Below are 15,941 nucleotides of genomic sequence, written 5' to 3'. Positions count from 1 at the left end.
CTAGCATTGTGTAAGCACGCAAGCCGCAGACTTGCGGGCTATGTTGACCACCACACACAACGCAAACTCGACACTCGGTAAACAAACATTTATTCATATTTGTGCGTTTGCAACGCGTACGAGAGTTGGGGCTGCACACACCGAAATCTGCCTGGGTAAACAAGTAAGACGCAAAGGATCGTCGTCGTCGTCGTCATCATCATCGACACCTCCAGCAGCAGCACCGGCAACTGCTGCTGCGATAACGCCACACGTCACTTGTTCTAGATTCTAGAATGTCTCCCTCCCATCCTCCTCCTCCATCCTCCATCGCGCGTGGGATTGAGGCTGGGGTGGACACGTAACTTTCCACCGCAGTGGAAACCAATTTAGATGCACAGCAGTTTTCCATCAAATACCCCGTGTCTTTCCCAAAAACAAACAACAAAATCGATACGGCTTCCGCCCACATAACAAATAGGGGTCCCTGAAGTATTTTGGTGAGGTGTCTCACACAAACTTAGAACACAAAGTTTGCCTCCCAGGGAATGCAGTGCCCTCAAAGAGATGGGGAAATTATTTATGTGCCAAACGTTCTCCCTAATATTGGCATCGTTAACCAAGCTGTGTAATTACTAAAGGCACGATACGCAGTGGACTCAGGAGCTCTTGTATGTGATTAAACTTTAAATTCACCTGTTATAAAACACCTCCTCTCTTTAGTTTCGGCGACTACGTGGAATGCAGAGGGCTTTGCGTGGTTAGATCATTCAAAGTGTGCGATGCATTGTAGTCTGTGGAGTGTGCTTGGAGGTGTATGTGTGTTATCGTGTTTCTGTCGATTTATTCATAATTAAGGACATATATAAACAATAAAACGAGATAAGTTAGTATAATGTTGCAAAGAGGAATGATTGAATACATGCCATGTATGTGCATGAATGATGTGTGTGCGTGTTAGTGCTTCCATGCCTTTGCTTGTCAGGATGTGCATCTCAGTGTGCTCGCCAATGTGAGCATGTCCTCGTTGTGTGTCTGTATTCGTGTCAGTGTGTGCTCGTTGTGTGTCTGTATTCGTGTCAGTGTGTGCTCGTTGTGTGTCTGCGCGTTAGTTTGTGTTTTTAATGATGTTGTTGGTGTTGCTACTGGGCAGTTGGAGGCAGTCGCCCTCCAGCAGCAACAACGGAGGGCGGAGGAGCGACGCTCACAACAACGAACAGAGCGCCGGGTGACTAAAGCACGGCAAGTTGGCACAGTAGGGGGCACAGGTGGTGCATTGGCCAGTCATCTCAGTCATCTCAGTCAGTCGACCCGTGGCACCTGCTGGGTCTGCCCCGTGACCTGCCAGCAGGCGTTCGACACTTCACGTGGCCTCAACGTGCACCTAGCCTGGCACAAGCGTCGTGGTGACGTCACCGCCACTTAGTGGCCAATGGCGCTTGGTGTTGTTGTTTGTAAGTGCTTGGACTTGCCCGTGTGCGCGTGTTCCTCTAAGCAGGCGACACAACAAGTCGGTGAAGGCGACACGGAGCCAACCGTGCCACCTCCCATTAGCACGGCTGGCTGCGTACGGTGTGAAAGAAGTTCAACGTATACACACATACACGTTGTTCAGTGTGTGTGTGTATTAGTGTCCGCATGTACTGGTCAGTGAGTGTAATTGTCAGTGTCTGTACCTTCAGTGTATGTGTGGTGTTCTTGTCAGTGCGTGTGGGGAGCGGTAGCGTAGCGGTCAGCGCGCTACGATGCGATCCTGGCGACCCGAGTACCGATTCCCGCTCACGGCCAACAGCAACGACGATTATCTGGACCGGTCATGGGCCTCCCCTACGTCAACTCGGCCTCAAATGAGTAGCCGGTGCGTAAAAACATTTCCACTAGGGGAGACAGGCGGCTGGGCGTGGTGTTGGCCACCCACCCCATCGCGTGCCGTGCCGGCCTTCATAGGTGCTCGCTAACAGCACTTGCCCCTACAGTCCGTTGAGGTGTGTGCGTGTACACGTGTGTGTGTGCGTGTGTGTGTGTACACGTTTGTGTGGGCGTGTACACGTGTGTGTGCGTGTAACACGTGTGTGTGTGTACACGTGTGTGTGTGCGTGTACACGTGTGTACACGTGCGTGCGAGTACACGTGCGTGTGTGAGTGTACACGTGCGTGTGTGCGTGTACACGTGTGTGTGCGTGTACACGTGTGTGTGAGTGTACACGTGCGTGGTGTGCGTGACGCGTGTGTTGTGCGTGACGCGCGCCGCGGTCCTCTCAATCACCTCCGGAAGTCTCCCTCCCGGATCTGCCCGCCGCTACTGCTGCTGCTGCTGCCGCTGTGTTCACTGCTCATGAAAACATCCTCCTCCTACTACCCCCTCCATCCTCCTCATACCCCCTCCTCCTACCCCTCCATCGTCCTCCTACCCCCTCCTCCTCCTACCCCCTCCTCCTACCCCCTCCTACTCCTCCTACTACTACTCCATCCTCTTACCCCTCCTCCTCCTCCTACCCCCTCCTCCTACTCCTACCTCCTCCTACTCTCCTACTCTTCCATCCTCCTACCCCCTCCTACTCCTCCTACTACTCCTACTACTACTCCATCCTCCTACCCCCTCCTCCTCTTACCCCCTCCTACTCCCTCCTACTCCATCCTCCTCCTACCCCCTCCTACTCCTCCTCCCCCCTCTGAGGACGCCGCCGCTCACTCGCCACTTTGGCACTTGCCGACCTGCAGTCCCGACCGAGCAGTGCCGACTTTCGAGAACTGTACCACGTGTGCAGGAGCCCCCCATGTGGAGTACGGAACGCGACTTATCTAGCTCCGTCTGTCCCTTCGCGCTTGTTCTCGAGCGCTGTGCGCCCGCCGCATATCCCAGGCAGGCAGCCAAGACACGCGCTTCCAGCCATTGTGGTGGTGGTGATGGCGATGATGATGTTGTTGTTGACATATGCATACCAGGGCGTTATAGTCTGTGGCTGCGTGGGGCTATGTGATGGAGAACAGACGGCAGTGTGCAGCAACATATATAGTTGTACGCTAACAGCACTTGCCCCTACAGTCCCCGTCTTCACCAACCTGCACTGACCAGCGTGGTGAAGTATGGTCAAACACCACCCACCACCCAAAATAGAGACTATCATCCAGCACTTCCACAGTCCAAGAACCCAGACCAAATACTTCACTGGGAGGGGGGGGGTGACACAATTTACTGGTTCCATTTTCCTTACGTGGCCAATACCAGTGAACTGTGCGACACACATTTGCGCGAGGTTTCAAACGATTTCGCTCGCATTGGCTGGCGGCCGCGTTAATAAATGGGTGCCCCTGAAAGTTGTGAGCTCCCTGCCGAGGTGGTGGTGGTGCTGCTGGATTTCCGCTCTGGCGTATGGACACCGACTCATGAAGGAGGATGGGAGGGGGGGGGGAATCAGCGGCGCAAACCAAGCCGGATTACCGCACTGTCAGAGGTAGTTAAGCTCATTGCGGCGAGGATGTGGGACCGGTGGGGGCATGGCGATGATGCGCTTTGATTTATGGCCACGTCCGTGCAACGCCGGGACCACGCGAATCCGGAATAGCAGCTTGCTGGCTCCGAGCGGTCGTGCACGCACCGAGTACAAATACAAAGCCCCCCTCCACGCCGTATAGCCTTAACAGACTGTAAGGGCAAGTGCTGTTAGCGAGCACCTATGACGGCTGAAACGGGACACGAGGGGGTGGGTGGCCAGAACCACGCCCGGCCGCCTTTGTCTCCCCAGTGGCGATGGTAGCACACCACACCAGGTACTCATTTAAGGCTGAGTCGATCTATGGGAGACCCAGGACCGGTTCAGATAATCGTCACTGGTGTTGGCCGTGAGCGGGAATCGAACTCGGGCGTCCGGGTTCGTAGCGCAGCGTAGCGCTAACCATTACACCACCGCTCCCCACACACACACACTGAGTTACACATACACACAGACACTGAGTACACACACACACACACACTGAGTACACCTGAGTACACACACACACACATTGAGTACACATACACACACATTGAGTACACATACACACACACTGAGTACACATACACACACACTGACTACACACACACACCGAGTACACATACACACACTGAGTACACATACACACACTGAGTACACACACACACTACACATACACACACACACTGAATACACACACACACTGACTACACACACACACTGACTACACACACAATGAGAACACACACACAATGAGAACACCAAGACACACACACAGAACACACAGACACACAATGAGAACACACACACAGAACACACAGACACACAAAATGAGAACACACACAGAACACACACACACAGAACACAGACACACACAATGAGAACACACACAGAACACACACACACAGAACACACAGACACACACAATGAGAACACACACACAGAACACACACACACACTGAGAATACACACACACAATGAGAACACACACACACACACAGAACACACAGACACACACAATGAGAACACACACACAGAACACACACACACAGAACACACAGACACACACACTGAGAACACACACACACACAATGAGAACACACACACACAATGAGAACACACACACACAATGAGAACACACACACACAGAACACACAGACACACACAATGAGAACACACAGACACACACACAATGAGAACACACACACACACAACGAGAACACACACACACACAATGAGAACACACACACACAGAACACACACACACACATACACAATGAGAACACACACACACAGAACACACACAATGAGAACACACACACACACAATGAGAACACACAGACACACACAATGAGAACACACACACACATTGAGAACACACACACACAGAACACACACACAATGAGAACACACACACACACAGAACACACACAATGAGAACACAGAACACACAGAACAGACACAATGAGAACACACACACACAGAACACACACAATGAGAACACACACACAGAACACACACACACAATGAGAACACACACACACACAATCTGTGCAGCGAGACGCACACCGCACGCCTCCACCGCTGTGCGCTCAGCAGCCCGGCACAGCGGAGCGCGCGGCAACAGGTCCCGGGGTGCAACAACAAACGCCGCTCCCCTCTCTCTCTCCCCTCTCTCCTCTCCTCTCTCTCCGCTGGCAACGAGGGACTCTCCCTCCTCTCTCTTCTCGTTGTCAGCGACGCAATAAGCACCACCACCACATCACCATCTTCATCATCATCACCATCATCATCACCTAACCCGCACGACGATGCAGAGGCGACGGTGTTGTCAGCAGGTGCACTCGGGGGCAAGGGGGGCGATGCGGGCCGACCAACAACACGCGCGTTGCAGGAGGAGGAAGAACGTTAACGACGGCGGCGACGCCAAAAGAAAGAGAGAGAGAGATGTATAGATTTAGTGACATGTCAAAATATCCGCTTACCTCTCACGCACAGGAGCGACATCTCGACACCAACCCGGGCTGGGCGGAGGCTGCGTGCGCTCGTGGCCACGCGCCGGCGTCGCGAGTGTGTGGGTGGTGGTGGTGGTGCTGCTTGGTTGTGGTGGTGGTGCTGCTTGGTTGTGGTGGTGGTGGTGGTTGCGAGCGATGCTGGCTGGCTGGCTGAGCTCTAAGCTCTGCTCACGGCGCCGCGCTGCGATGTCACTGCCACTGCCGCCGCCGCTGTTCGGCAGAGCGGACCTCGCCTCGCCATCTTAGCGCGGGGTGGGGAGACGTGACGCTGCCTTGTGACGTGGGGAGGAGACCCCCCCCCTGATCCCCCCCCCTGCTCCCCCCCCCTGCTCCCCCCCCCCTGCTCCCCCCCCCCTGCTCCCCCCCCCCGGCTCCCCCCCCCCTGCTCCCCCCCCCCTGCTCCCCCCCCCCCCTGCTCCCCCCCCCCCCCTGCTCTCCCCCCCCCCCTGCTCTCCCCCCCCCTGCTCCCCCCCCCTGCTCCCCCCCCTGCTCCCCCCCCCTGCTCCCCCCCCCTGCTCCCCCCCCTGCTCCCCCCCCCCCTGCTCCCCCCCCTGCTCCCCCCCCCCTGCTCCCCCCCCCTGCTCCCCCCCCCCCTGATCCCCCCCTGCTCCTCACCCTCCCCCCTGCTCCTCCCCCCTGGTCCTCACCCCCCCCCCCCCTGCTCCTCACCCCAACTCATCACCTCCTGCTCTTGACACAGCTCCTCCTACCCTTCTGGTCCTCACCCCCTGCTCCTCACCCTTCGCTGCTCACCGCTCGCTCATTTACAGCTCCTCGCCTTTTGCTCCTTACCCCCAACAGCTCACCTCCAATTCCTCACCTCCCACTCCTCACCTCCCACTCCTCACCTCCCACTCCTCACCTCCTACTCACCTTCAACTCCTCATCACCTCCTACTCCTCACCTCCTCCTCCTCACCTCCCACTCCTCACCTCCTACTCCTTCCTATCCGCTCCCCACGCACCCCGCGCATCACCCCTGATGTTTCCATCTTCTGATCCTCACCGCCCTGCTCTCCATCCTCGGCACCTCACCCGCCTCACCCGCACGTGTGGGCCGTCTCTCTCACACTCACCGCACGCCGTGATGCATCATATACCAACAGCAACAACGGCCAATCGCCACTCAGTGGTGGTCACGTCACCACGTGCCAGGCTAAGTGCACTTAAAGTGCCACGTGAAGTGTCGAACGCCGGCTGGCAGGAGATCAGAGGACAGAGCCAGCAGGTGCCACGGGTTGAACGACTGAGATGACGACTGGCCAATGCACCACCTGTGCCCCCTACTGTGCCAACTTGCTGTGTTTTAACCGCCCGGCGTTCCGCTCGTTGTTGTGAGCGTCGCTCCTCCGCCCTCCGCTGTTGTTGGAGGGCGACTGCCTCCAACTACCCAGTAGCGTCCCTCACGAGCCTCCTCCACAGAGGACGATCTTGACACCGCTGGTCCCAGCCATCGGCACTCCATATACACAAATACAAAGACCCCCGTATAGCCTTAACAGACTGTAGGGGTAAGTGCTGTTAGCGAGCACCTATAAAGGCCGAAACGGTACACGAGGGGGTGGGTGGCCAGCACCATGCCCGACCGCTTTTGTCTACACACCGTACCAGGTACTAATTTGAGGCTGAGTCGACCTAAGGGAGGCTCAGAACCGGTTCAGATAATCGTCACCGGTGTTGGCCGTGAGCGGGAGTCGAACCCGTGTAGCCGGGTTTATAGCGCAGCGTAGCGCTAACCGCTACACCACCGCTCCCCACAGTCAGCATAACACACACGCACATCCATCACAAGGACTCACCATCACCAACGACACGGTTACAATAACGTCACATTTATCACACACATCCTAGCACACGTACACCAACACACTGGTACGTGTATATAACATAGAAGCGTGTGGCAGAGGTTACCATTGTTTAAAGTGAATAGTGAGCGTATTGTCCACCGGATAGACTGCGCCCGGCCATATGAATGTGAAATTGACACCAGATTTGCCTCTGATATGGCCGAGTACGGCTCGACGCTTGTTTGGATAAATAAACACAAACGCACTTGCACATTCGATATGAAAATGACCGGTTATGGTAATCATACAGCGCAAACTGCAATTCACACAAGCTGGAGAACCAGTCCATTGACCGAGCAGAGTTTCGCTTTCAGAATCAGAAACTTTTTTTCGACTGAAGGAGGAATCCGATGAGCTCTGAATCTCTTTTTCACAGATGTCCAGTATGGGCGGGTCAGGAAGTGCACTGCGGATAATCCACTGCTAGATGAAGGCCTCCGCCATCTCTCACGATCCTGCGATGCAACATTGAACCCAGCGCCTGCACACGAGCCGATTCCATCGCTCCATCTCCTCGGAGGATGTCCTCTCGGACGCGATCCATCTCGTGGCTGGCACTCGCGTGGCAATCGTCCTATCCACGTTTGCCTACTTGTCATTTACCTGCGAAGTTGTATCTTGCACGTTAAGTTTGACCGTGCATCTCTCCAAGGTGCGATTGGTCAACTTTCCAGTAGAGGGTTGGAATGGAGCCATACCTTAGAAAGGCTTACGTAAAACCATATTGACCATAATGGTGAAGTATGATCAAATAGTCGTACCGACACGTCGTGACAAATAGCTAAGAATAATAATTCAACAAAGTGTGATATTGCCTGAAGGTGTTGCATGCATTTTAAAATACTGTAATGCATTTCACCTTGGGATGCCTCACTGGTTCTCAAGACTTTATTGAGTCCTGCTAAACAAGGTTCTTTGAACATTTCCACGAGTGAGAGTTTGGATTCTTGTAGGATGAAACTAGAGCACACGGATAAAACCCACCACACGTATAAAAGTGTCTGTGACATTCAAAGCACAGCATATTGAAAATCACCAATCCATTTATGTACTTCCATCTTCAGTCCACGTCACAGCCAGCATCCGCAACACCTCGCATTGCGAATTCAAAATACTTTACCCAGAAACTGAGCCGGGTAAATCCCCCAACCAAATTCCACCCTGCATCTCTCCACGCTTCTTTGCACACATTTAGCTTTGTTACGTTTTATTTTGTCATGAGCACGGTAACCCAGTTACCACATTCACACTGTTATCAAATCCAGGGGGAGTTGGGGGTGTGCGACTTCTGCTGCCAGTGTTGTGTTCAGAAGCAAATACAGAGAGAAAGAGGAGGCTGCCTTCACGCAGATCATCGTGCGAGGTGCCCCGTGATTGTATCTCCCTCCCGTGGTGGGCTGAGTGCGACGACGTTGCGAGCTGTGAACGCGCGCCCTGTCGTGGCCGCTGTTGATATCGCGACGGAAAAGTGGCGTTCATTTGGGAGGCTGCATGCAGGATTTGGCCCCCAGGCAATGACTGCTCTGTCCAATACGTCTACTGTATATAGAACCTCGTAGGGCGTGGTAGCGCTTCCATGTTGTACAACCCATTGTAGGAGTGCCTTGTGACTCACGGTAAACGATGCTCGGCCATGAGCCCAAATCGTGTATTTCGTTACTTGTCGGTATCACTCGACGTGATACATGTTCAGTGAATGATGTGATAATTATGTGGGTGGGTTATACAATAGTCCACTCTTATTGGCCGTATGCATACACGGGTATGACTAAAGTTTTGCAACTTTCAGTGGTATTAATTTCTCCTCTGATCCATCGACTATTCAGTGCCTGGGTATATTACAGTGCGCCCATGTAGGGGAACGATAATTGTTTGTGGATTTCTTGAATGTTATTCAATCTAGGTATTGTGGGCACTCCTCTGGCGAAATGACAAATTGGCTAACAATCCCAATCATGAGCCTCATAAAACCTCTCATATTCTTTGGGTATTTCGGTAAAGTCACGTGACTTTACCGAAAAACCCAAAGAATATGAATTCCTGCAGTCACGAAAGCTTTAAGTCAGGATACAATTAAATGCATTATTTGGTGGTACTGCGTTGCGCGAAAAATGCAACACGTAACTGACGATTTGTTGAGTTTTTTTCATGAAGACTTAACGAGGCTTTCATGGACAAATCGCAATAATAAGTTATTTTAAAACATTTTTACGGAAATGTTGTGCTTGATTCGGATGTATATATATATTTTTATTTTCCAATCGCATATTTGGCGATGGTTTTCACAACATTGTAAAATTAAGTGACCTTAGACTAACAATTGTCAAATTATTGGTTAAACCAAGTCACAGCTTTGGAGACTGCTTACAACATAGCCATAGGCTTAACTGAATTATACTACAGTAAATTGTGTTTCGTGCATTTTAGCGGCTTATGTTAGTGCCGGACTGCAAAAATCATTGGAGTGTATTTAGCTTGCATCCATGATCTATGGGAATTAATGTGGAGCTCTGTCACTATATCACACTGGTATCCATAGTTTATATCTTCCTCGTCACCGGTTTACCCAAAGCAACGTGCACAAAACGCTAAAAAACAAATGTCTGTCTTTCCTAAATCATATTCCCAGGGCTCAATCTCTCACTGCATATTGCTTGGGTCGTAAACTCAGAGCAACGGTCATAATGCATTCCTGGATGTGGTGTGCCGGATGTGGACATATTTTCTGAGTCTCAGACCTGGAGAGACCCGGCAAAAATGAAGCCGTGCTTGTCCCTCTATATGCAAACTCATATGCATACTCGTTCCTCACCCAGTCCCCCCATCTCGCTCGCTCACACGCCTCCCTTGCGTAGCCACTGCTCCTCTAGTCTCACCTGATTTGGATGCAAAAACCAAATCCTCCAAATATGTATTTCACTTCAATGAGTACACCAACCCTGTGAATATCAATATCCAAACAACGATCTGCATGATGTGGACTTCAATAGTAGCCTCTACCCACGAGGAATATTTATTTGTGGTCATCCACTGACCTTCAACCATGACGCTCCTTGCACACAGAACAATATTCCATCTGCTTTACATCTGAACCCCATTCCCTCAGTTTTAAATGAGCTACCGAATACACGCGTTGCCCTTTGAAACCGTTAAGGTTGCATATCCGTCTCGCCGTGTTCTGAGATATGGGTGTATATGTGAAAAAGTAATATTTGTGAACATTCACAGCACAGTGTATATATATAAAATCACAGTCACGCCATGCACAAATGCTGCACTAGGCAAGATTTATATATTACTTAGAACTGTTTCATTTCAGTCATACATTTCATGCAAATCTTCCGAGTCATTTATTTTATTTCCCTCTGATCTTGGATTGCGTTTGTGTGCTGCACTGCTCAGTACACACCAACCTGTGTGTCTCTCTTGAGAAATCGACTGTTGAATCACAGCGGGCTTCTGATCTGATTAAGGCTTAAAGGTCACCTATTACAGGTCTGCTCGGATGTCGCCGTGTAATAACACCGACGCGAGTGTGCAGCGCACTCTGTTGACCAAGCGGTGGGTTGGCCTGGCGCGTCTCACAGCGCGACAGCCGCATCCGGGCAGCTGCAGCAGCAGCACGTGCTGCGCGGGGCCGTGTGCCCCTTCGCCTGTCGAGACGGGGCTGAAGGCGCAGCCCTGAAATTGCTTGCTCGGGCTCCTGTGGGCGTAAGAGGAGCGGTAGTGGTAGCGGTTAGCGCTACGAACCCGGCAACGCGAGTTTGACTCCCGCTCACGGCCAACACAGGTCTCCCCCCGGTCGACTCAGCCTCAAATGAGTACCTGGTGCGGTATGCAAACATCACCACTATGGAGATAAAAGCGGTCGGCATGGTGCTGTCGTTTGGAGTGGGATCCCCGTCGTTGCTGTTGAAGATCGTCGCCGTCATCGCTGTCGTCTCGTCGCCATCGTGGCTGTCGTCTTCACCTGATATTGCGCTGCTAGAGGGCAGTTGTCTGTCTCGGTTCAGCGCCGTCAGTGTCAGACGGCTAGCGTTGTGTATAGGCTAGCAGCCAGTGTAGAGTTGTGTATAAACGAGAGAGAGAGAGAAGAGTGTGCACCAGCGTAGGGTGTGTATTGTGCAAAGGGTGCTCGGTTAAATAAAATAACTGCCTCCAAGAATTAGCGTCTCCGCGATAAGTCACTACATATGTGCTCGGTAACAGCACCTGCCCTGACAGTCCGTTAAAGGACATACCGAGGGATATTTGTCACTTTTCACGCATGTTTCTAGGACCCATCTTTCCTCCTGTTCACGAGGCCCCACTTAATTTTGAGACCACTCTGCGTCTGATTCCACTCCCCTGCTCACCAGATGCTGCCTCCTGAACCCTCAGCACTCACGCTGCGCTGTCTGTGGCCTTCATCTTTTTCAATTCCACCAATCATCCCGGTGAATCACAATTCTGGACATTGGTGAGGCATAGCCCTGCAGCTTGGGGAGATGGTGGAGCTGCATGATAATCTGATCATCATCTGTAACCCACCAGCAGCTGTGAGCGGTGCCAAAAGAGGCCAGTCTCATTAGCACTACAGCGTAAGTTATGATAGTGGGGGCATGCTGTCGTAATAGCTTGTCAATGGTAGCACATTTAGATGGCATTTCTTTCCAGGCAATTGGATTATTCTGTCGGTATAATTGACAAAGAATAAATATTGTTGTTTTAATGCATCTCTAGTTTCCCTTCTGCCTGCAGTATATTTGCTTTTTGTTGTTATTTGTGTTGTTTTCAACTGCTGTTCGTGGTGATTGCGGGATTTGGTGTTTAAAGTATGGGGGCACACTTTCATCCTCTGTGTCCCCTGACGCGTCACCACTGATTCTGAATTAATCTTATTCTATTGATTCCACATCTATCCGCCGTAGCTTTCAGTAGCTGCATGCTGCACGCTTTAGGTTAAGCGGGTTAATCACTGACGTGGCCTAGCAGTTGTGCGTTCGTCACTTACTTAAGAGGTTCACAGTTCAAACTCGGGAGGTAGCGGCAGTTATTACTGTGGCGTGTATTAACCATAAAATGCGTGCCATCTTCACAGTGGACGGTTTTCGAAATGAGTAGGTCATTTTGTGTCATGGTCATGCGTCTAAATTTTCCAAATTAGAAAATTACCAACAAATTATTCAATTGGCATTACATAGCAATCATCACCCCCTGCTGGCAGATGGATGCCTGCTCGCAGGCCAGTGCTAAATCGCTTTGGTGCCCACAGGGACAGCTGCCATTGAGGGTGCCCTTTCAAACGTTTGAGAAGAGATACGATGCAAACCGCTTTTCGCGTGTAAAGCGATCAAACGTAAAAGTGCAGCCCTGGATTTGTTAGCTAAAGCCACTGCTGCCAGAAGGGCCTCCACCAGAGCAACCTCGAGGGCCCCTCGAGGTGGTATTTGGTCTACTCTTCCATATTAACCAGATGTCTTGGAAAAAGTGGGAGTGCCCACGCTGCATGTATCCCTCCATACACGACCTGCCCATCGACTCATTCTGGGTGGGTAACTATCCTAAATCCCTTCACCTGTCCACCCAGCAATGCAATTGCGTTCATGATTTACCCTCGTTTATTGAAATTGGTGTAAGAATAGCCAGTATATTTAGCTTCCATAGTTTGCAAGCTCAGTATAGCCTGCTGCACGAAAATTTTGAAAAAGAATGCGTCAGGGTGATGGAATTGTTTTAACATTGTAAATCTTTCAAATACAGTATTGTTAAAAGTCACCTCTCTGCTTTGAACGGTGTTCTCCACACAGGTAAGCAGGTCTTAATGCTTAAAAACATATCTACAGGTATGCACACTGCACAATGAAAGTGAAAGACAGCAGCTAATTCCCATGCACCACCGAGCAGAAAACTGGAGCAGCGCAAAGTGGTTGCACGGCAAAGCCACCGTTCGCAAGGCATTTTGAAACCTCTTAATGAAAATGACTGAACTCAAAGTGTCACAGCTGCACACTGCATTTATGCTGGGATATGTAATTTTATCGGTAAAATGTCATATTTTTATTACAACTAATTAAAGCTAATTAAAATGGCTACAAATGTTGAGCACTTTGTCAATCCCCCCCCCATTCCCCCTGCCCTCATGCCGTTTTGGTCACGGTGGTTTTTGACGTTTCCCGCACCGTCGTTGATGTATGGATGATGAACTTCTTCGGCACCGTACGTAGCCATCCGTGCTACTCGGAGGTGATATGAGGCTTGGGCAGGCTCTGGCTCCGAGGCCCCAGAGTCGGAGAGGAGTTTGCCGGTATGTCTACGTCGTGAAACGGAGCCGGAGGCGAGATGGAGCTGGGTCACTGGATCTGAAGCTGGGGTCATTGGAGCGCTCCAGAGCCTGGAGCCAGAGCTGATGTTCCAGAGCAGATCCACTATTTCCTGCATTCACCGTTCTACAAACAAGGAAGAGAAAAAAATGCATTTGCATGGCCTCTGTAACACATTCCAAGATGCATTTTTGTCCTTGGAAATACGGTAATTTAATTAGCGATAACAGCTTTCAGGACTTGTGAAAATAACCGCCACTGAAGTTAGCCATGGCCAGGAATTGAACCCAGGTGGCCTGGTTCGTGCATGACTGATAATTATGGGGTTTTGTGGCTCTGGAGTAAGGGAAAATATGTGAAGCTGCTCTATAACCGGAGCAGGGGCTGCTCGAGGCAGCCTGGAGATAGAGCAGGGGGTCTCAGCTGCAGAGTCAGCGCGGAGCCTGGGACCTGGAGATGAGCTACAGGAGTGGTCTCAGAGCCAGGGCTCGAAAAACCAGAGAGCCAAAGCATTGCCAGCCCCAGTTGGTAGAAATGCACTAACCACTACATGAAATGTGCCACATTACATTGTAATATTTTGCACATTACCAGATGCTCCAGTTTGTCAATAAAGTTAGACGAATCTGGTCACATAAGCACAAGACAAAGATAACGATTCCCCCATATAACCTTAGGGGCCGTCCATAAATTACGTCACGCACCTAGGGGGGGGGGGGGGTTCAGACATTTGTGACGATGTGTGACGAGGGGGGGGGGGGTTGAGAAATGTGACGTCACATCAAAATACGTTCTAATTTATTAAATAGACTTTTTGTTAAATGTTTTCTCCTACAACGTCAGAGTGCAGCGCCACATTAAATACGCACTACAATGACAATAGTTTAAAGCGATTTGAAGCATGTTTTATTTTCAAAATGGAAATATGGTTTTGGATGAGGGGGGGGGCAGAGCTTTGTGACGTCATATTTGAGGGGGGGTCTGACTTTTTGTGACGCCGTGTGACGAGTGGGGGGGGGGGGGTAAAAAATTGTCCAAAAATCGCGTGACGTCATTTATGGACGGCCCCTTAGCAGACTGTTGAGGTAAATGCTATTAGCGAGCACCTATAATGGCCGGCACGGCACAGAATGGGTGTGTGGCCATAGAAGCACACCCACACACACCTACCAAATGATTAACACACGGCCAGATTTTTTCTTTAAAATACATGGGGAAAAGGCATCGTCTTGTTGTCTGGAGAATACGGCAATTATTTTTAAACCATTCGTGAGTGTGCGGCATTGAGACAGACGTTTGGCTGGTGGGTTTCCTCCAGGGCTGAAAGCACGCGGTGTGATGTGGGAAGTGTTGCGTCCCCCTTCTGTGGCGTGCACATCGGCCGATACAAGCCACGCAGGCACGGGTCGCGTGTGCCGATGTTAACGCCCACGCAAACATCTTCCACAGCAGCCGCCATCCACAGCTTCGGCGAGGTGCACTTTGAGGCCACGTGACGTGTTCATGTTTCTGTTTTTTGTTTGTTGCGGTTGCACCCGATTCAAGAGCCGAATGGCTCACAGGGCTACACCTAATACATGAACTTGAACTTGAATGCTCGCTGGCAGGAGGTCACGGGAGAGACCCAGGTGTTATTCACATCAAACGTGGGAGGTCATGAAAATATATATTTAAAATTAACTGGTATTGGCCAATCAACCCAATGCTGAACAATTACCTGATTACTCTCTTGGTAAAATTGCCCCTACTGCAAAACATTGGCAGGACCCTCCTAAAAAGCAATCTTCAGACTTTGCGAGGCGTTTCTGAGTAAACAAGAGTCAAATAAATATGATCACATCTCGCCATAGTCTTCTTCTGATTGAATCCCTCGGGTGCTGAAACAGTCGATAGCCGATCTCCAGCGTTGTGCCCCTGCTGTCCCAACCACGGTGGCTAGGAGATGTTAACTACCTCGCCTGGTATACAGGAAGTCGTTTGTGTTAATTGTGTTTGTGCTCCAATCAAGCATCACCGAGTACAATACTTAGGATATGGAATGTCGCCAGGGTGTGGCAGCACAGCAAGTGGGGCTGTAATCGGGAAATGTGCAGCATAGTATTATTGCCCTGCGTATGCGTGGTGGGGTCTTCTCCGTGCGCTCCGGTTTATAGCCACATGCAAAGCAATAACCTAGAATGAGACTGATCAAACATCCGAGTGCAGGAGCTTTCTTGAAAAGCCATGCAACTCGGGGGGGTTTCCTGGAATAATTAAACGGCAGAGGATGCAACCACAACCCAACGCCACAGCAAAGGCGTTACGCATATACAAATATTGGTAAAGA

The 15,941-nt window shown here is 51.0% G+C and overlaps 1 protein-coding gene across 5 annotated transcripts in view; it reads right to left on the bottom strand.

Moving 5' to 3' along the window:
* The window catches only part of LOC133343901 (protein unc-13 homolog B-like), a 174,415-nt gene extending 168,649 nt beyond the window's left edge, over positions 1 to 5,766 (bottom strand). For all 5 annotated transcript variants that reach the window (XM_061553886.1, XM_061553890.1, XM_061553887.1 and 2 more), the window contains exon 1: positions 5,438 to 5,766. In XM_061553886.1, the coding sequence (XP_061409870.1) occupies positions 5,438 to 5,459 (22 nt within the window). In that variant the 5' untranslated portion in view covers positions 5,460 to 5,766. The remainder of the gene's footprint in view (positions 1 to 5,437) is intronic.
* Positions 5,767 to 15,941: the final 10,175 nt, after the last annotated feature.

Source organism: Lethenteron reissneri, chromosome 18 (genome assembly GCF_015708825.2).
Source record: "Lethenteron reissneri isolate LAM-NWPU_2019-01 chromosome 18, ASM1570882v1, whole genome shotgun sequence".
In the NCBI taxonomy this organism is placed as follows: domain Eukaryota; kingdom Metazoa; phylum Chordata; class Hyperoartia; order Petromyzontiformes; family Petromyzontidae; genus Lethenteron; species Lethenteron reissneri.
The sequence above is the reverse complement of the archived record's forward strand: the minus strand, read 5'-3'. Positions and strand labels throughout refer to the sequence as shown.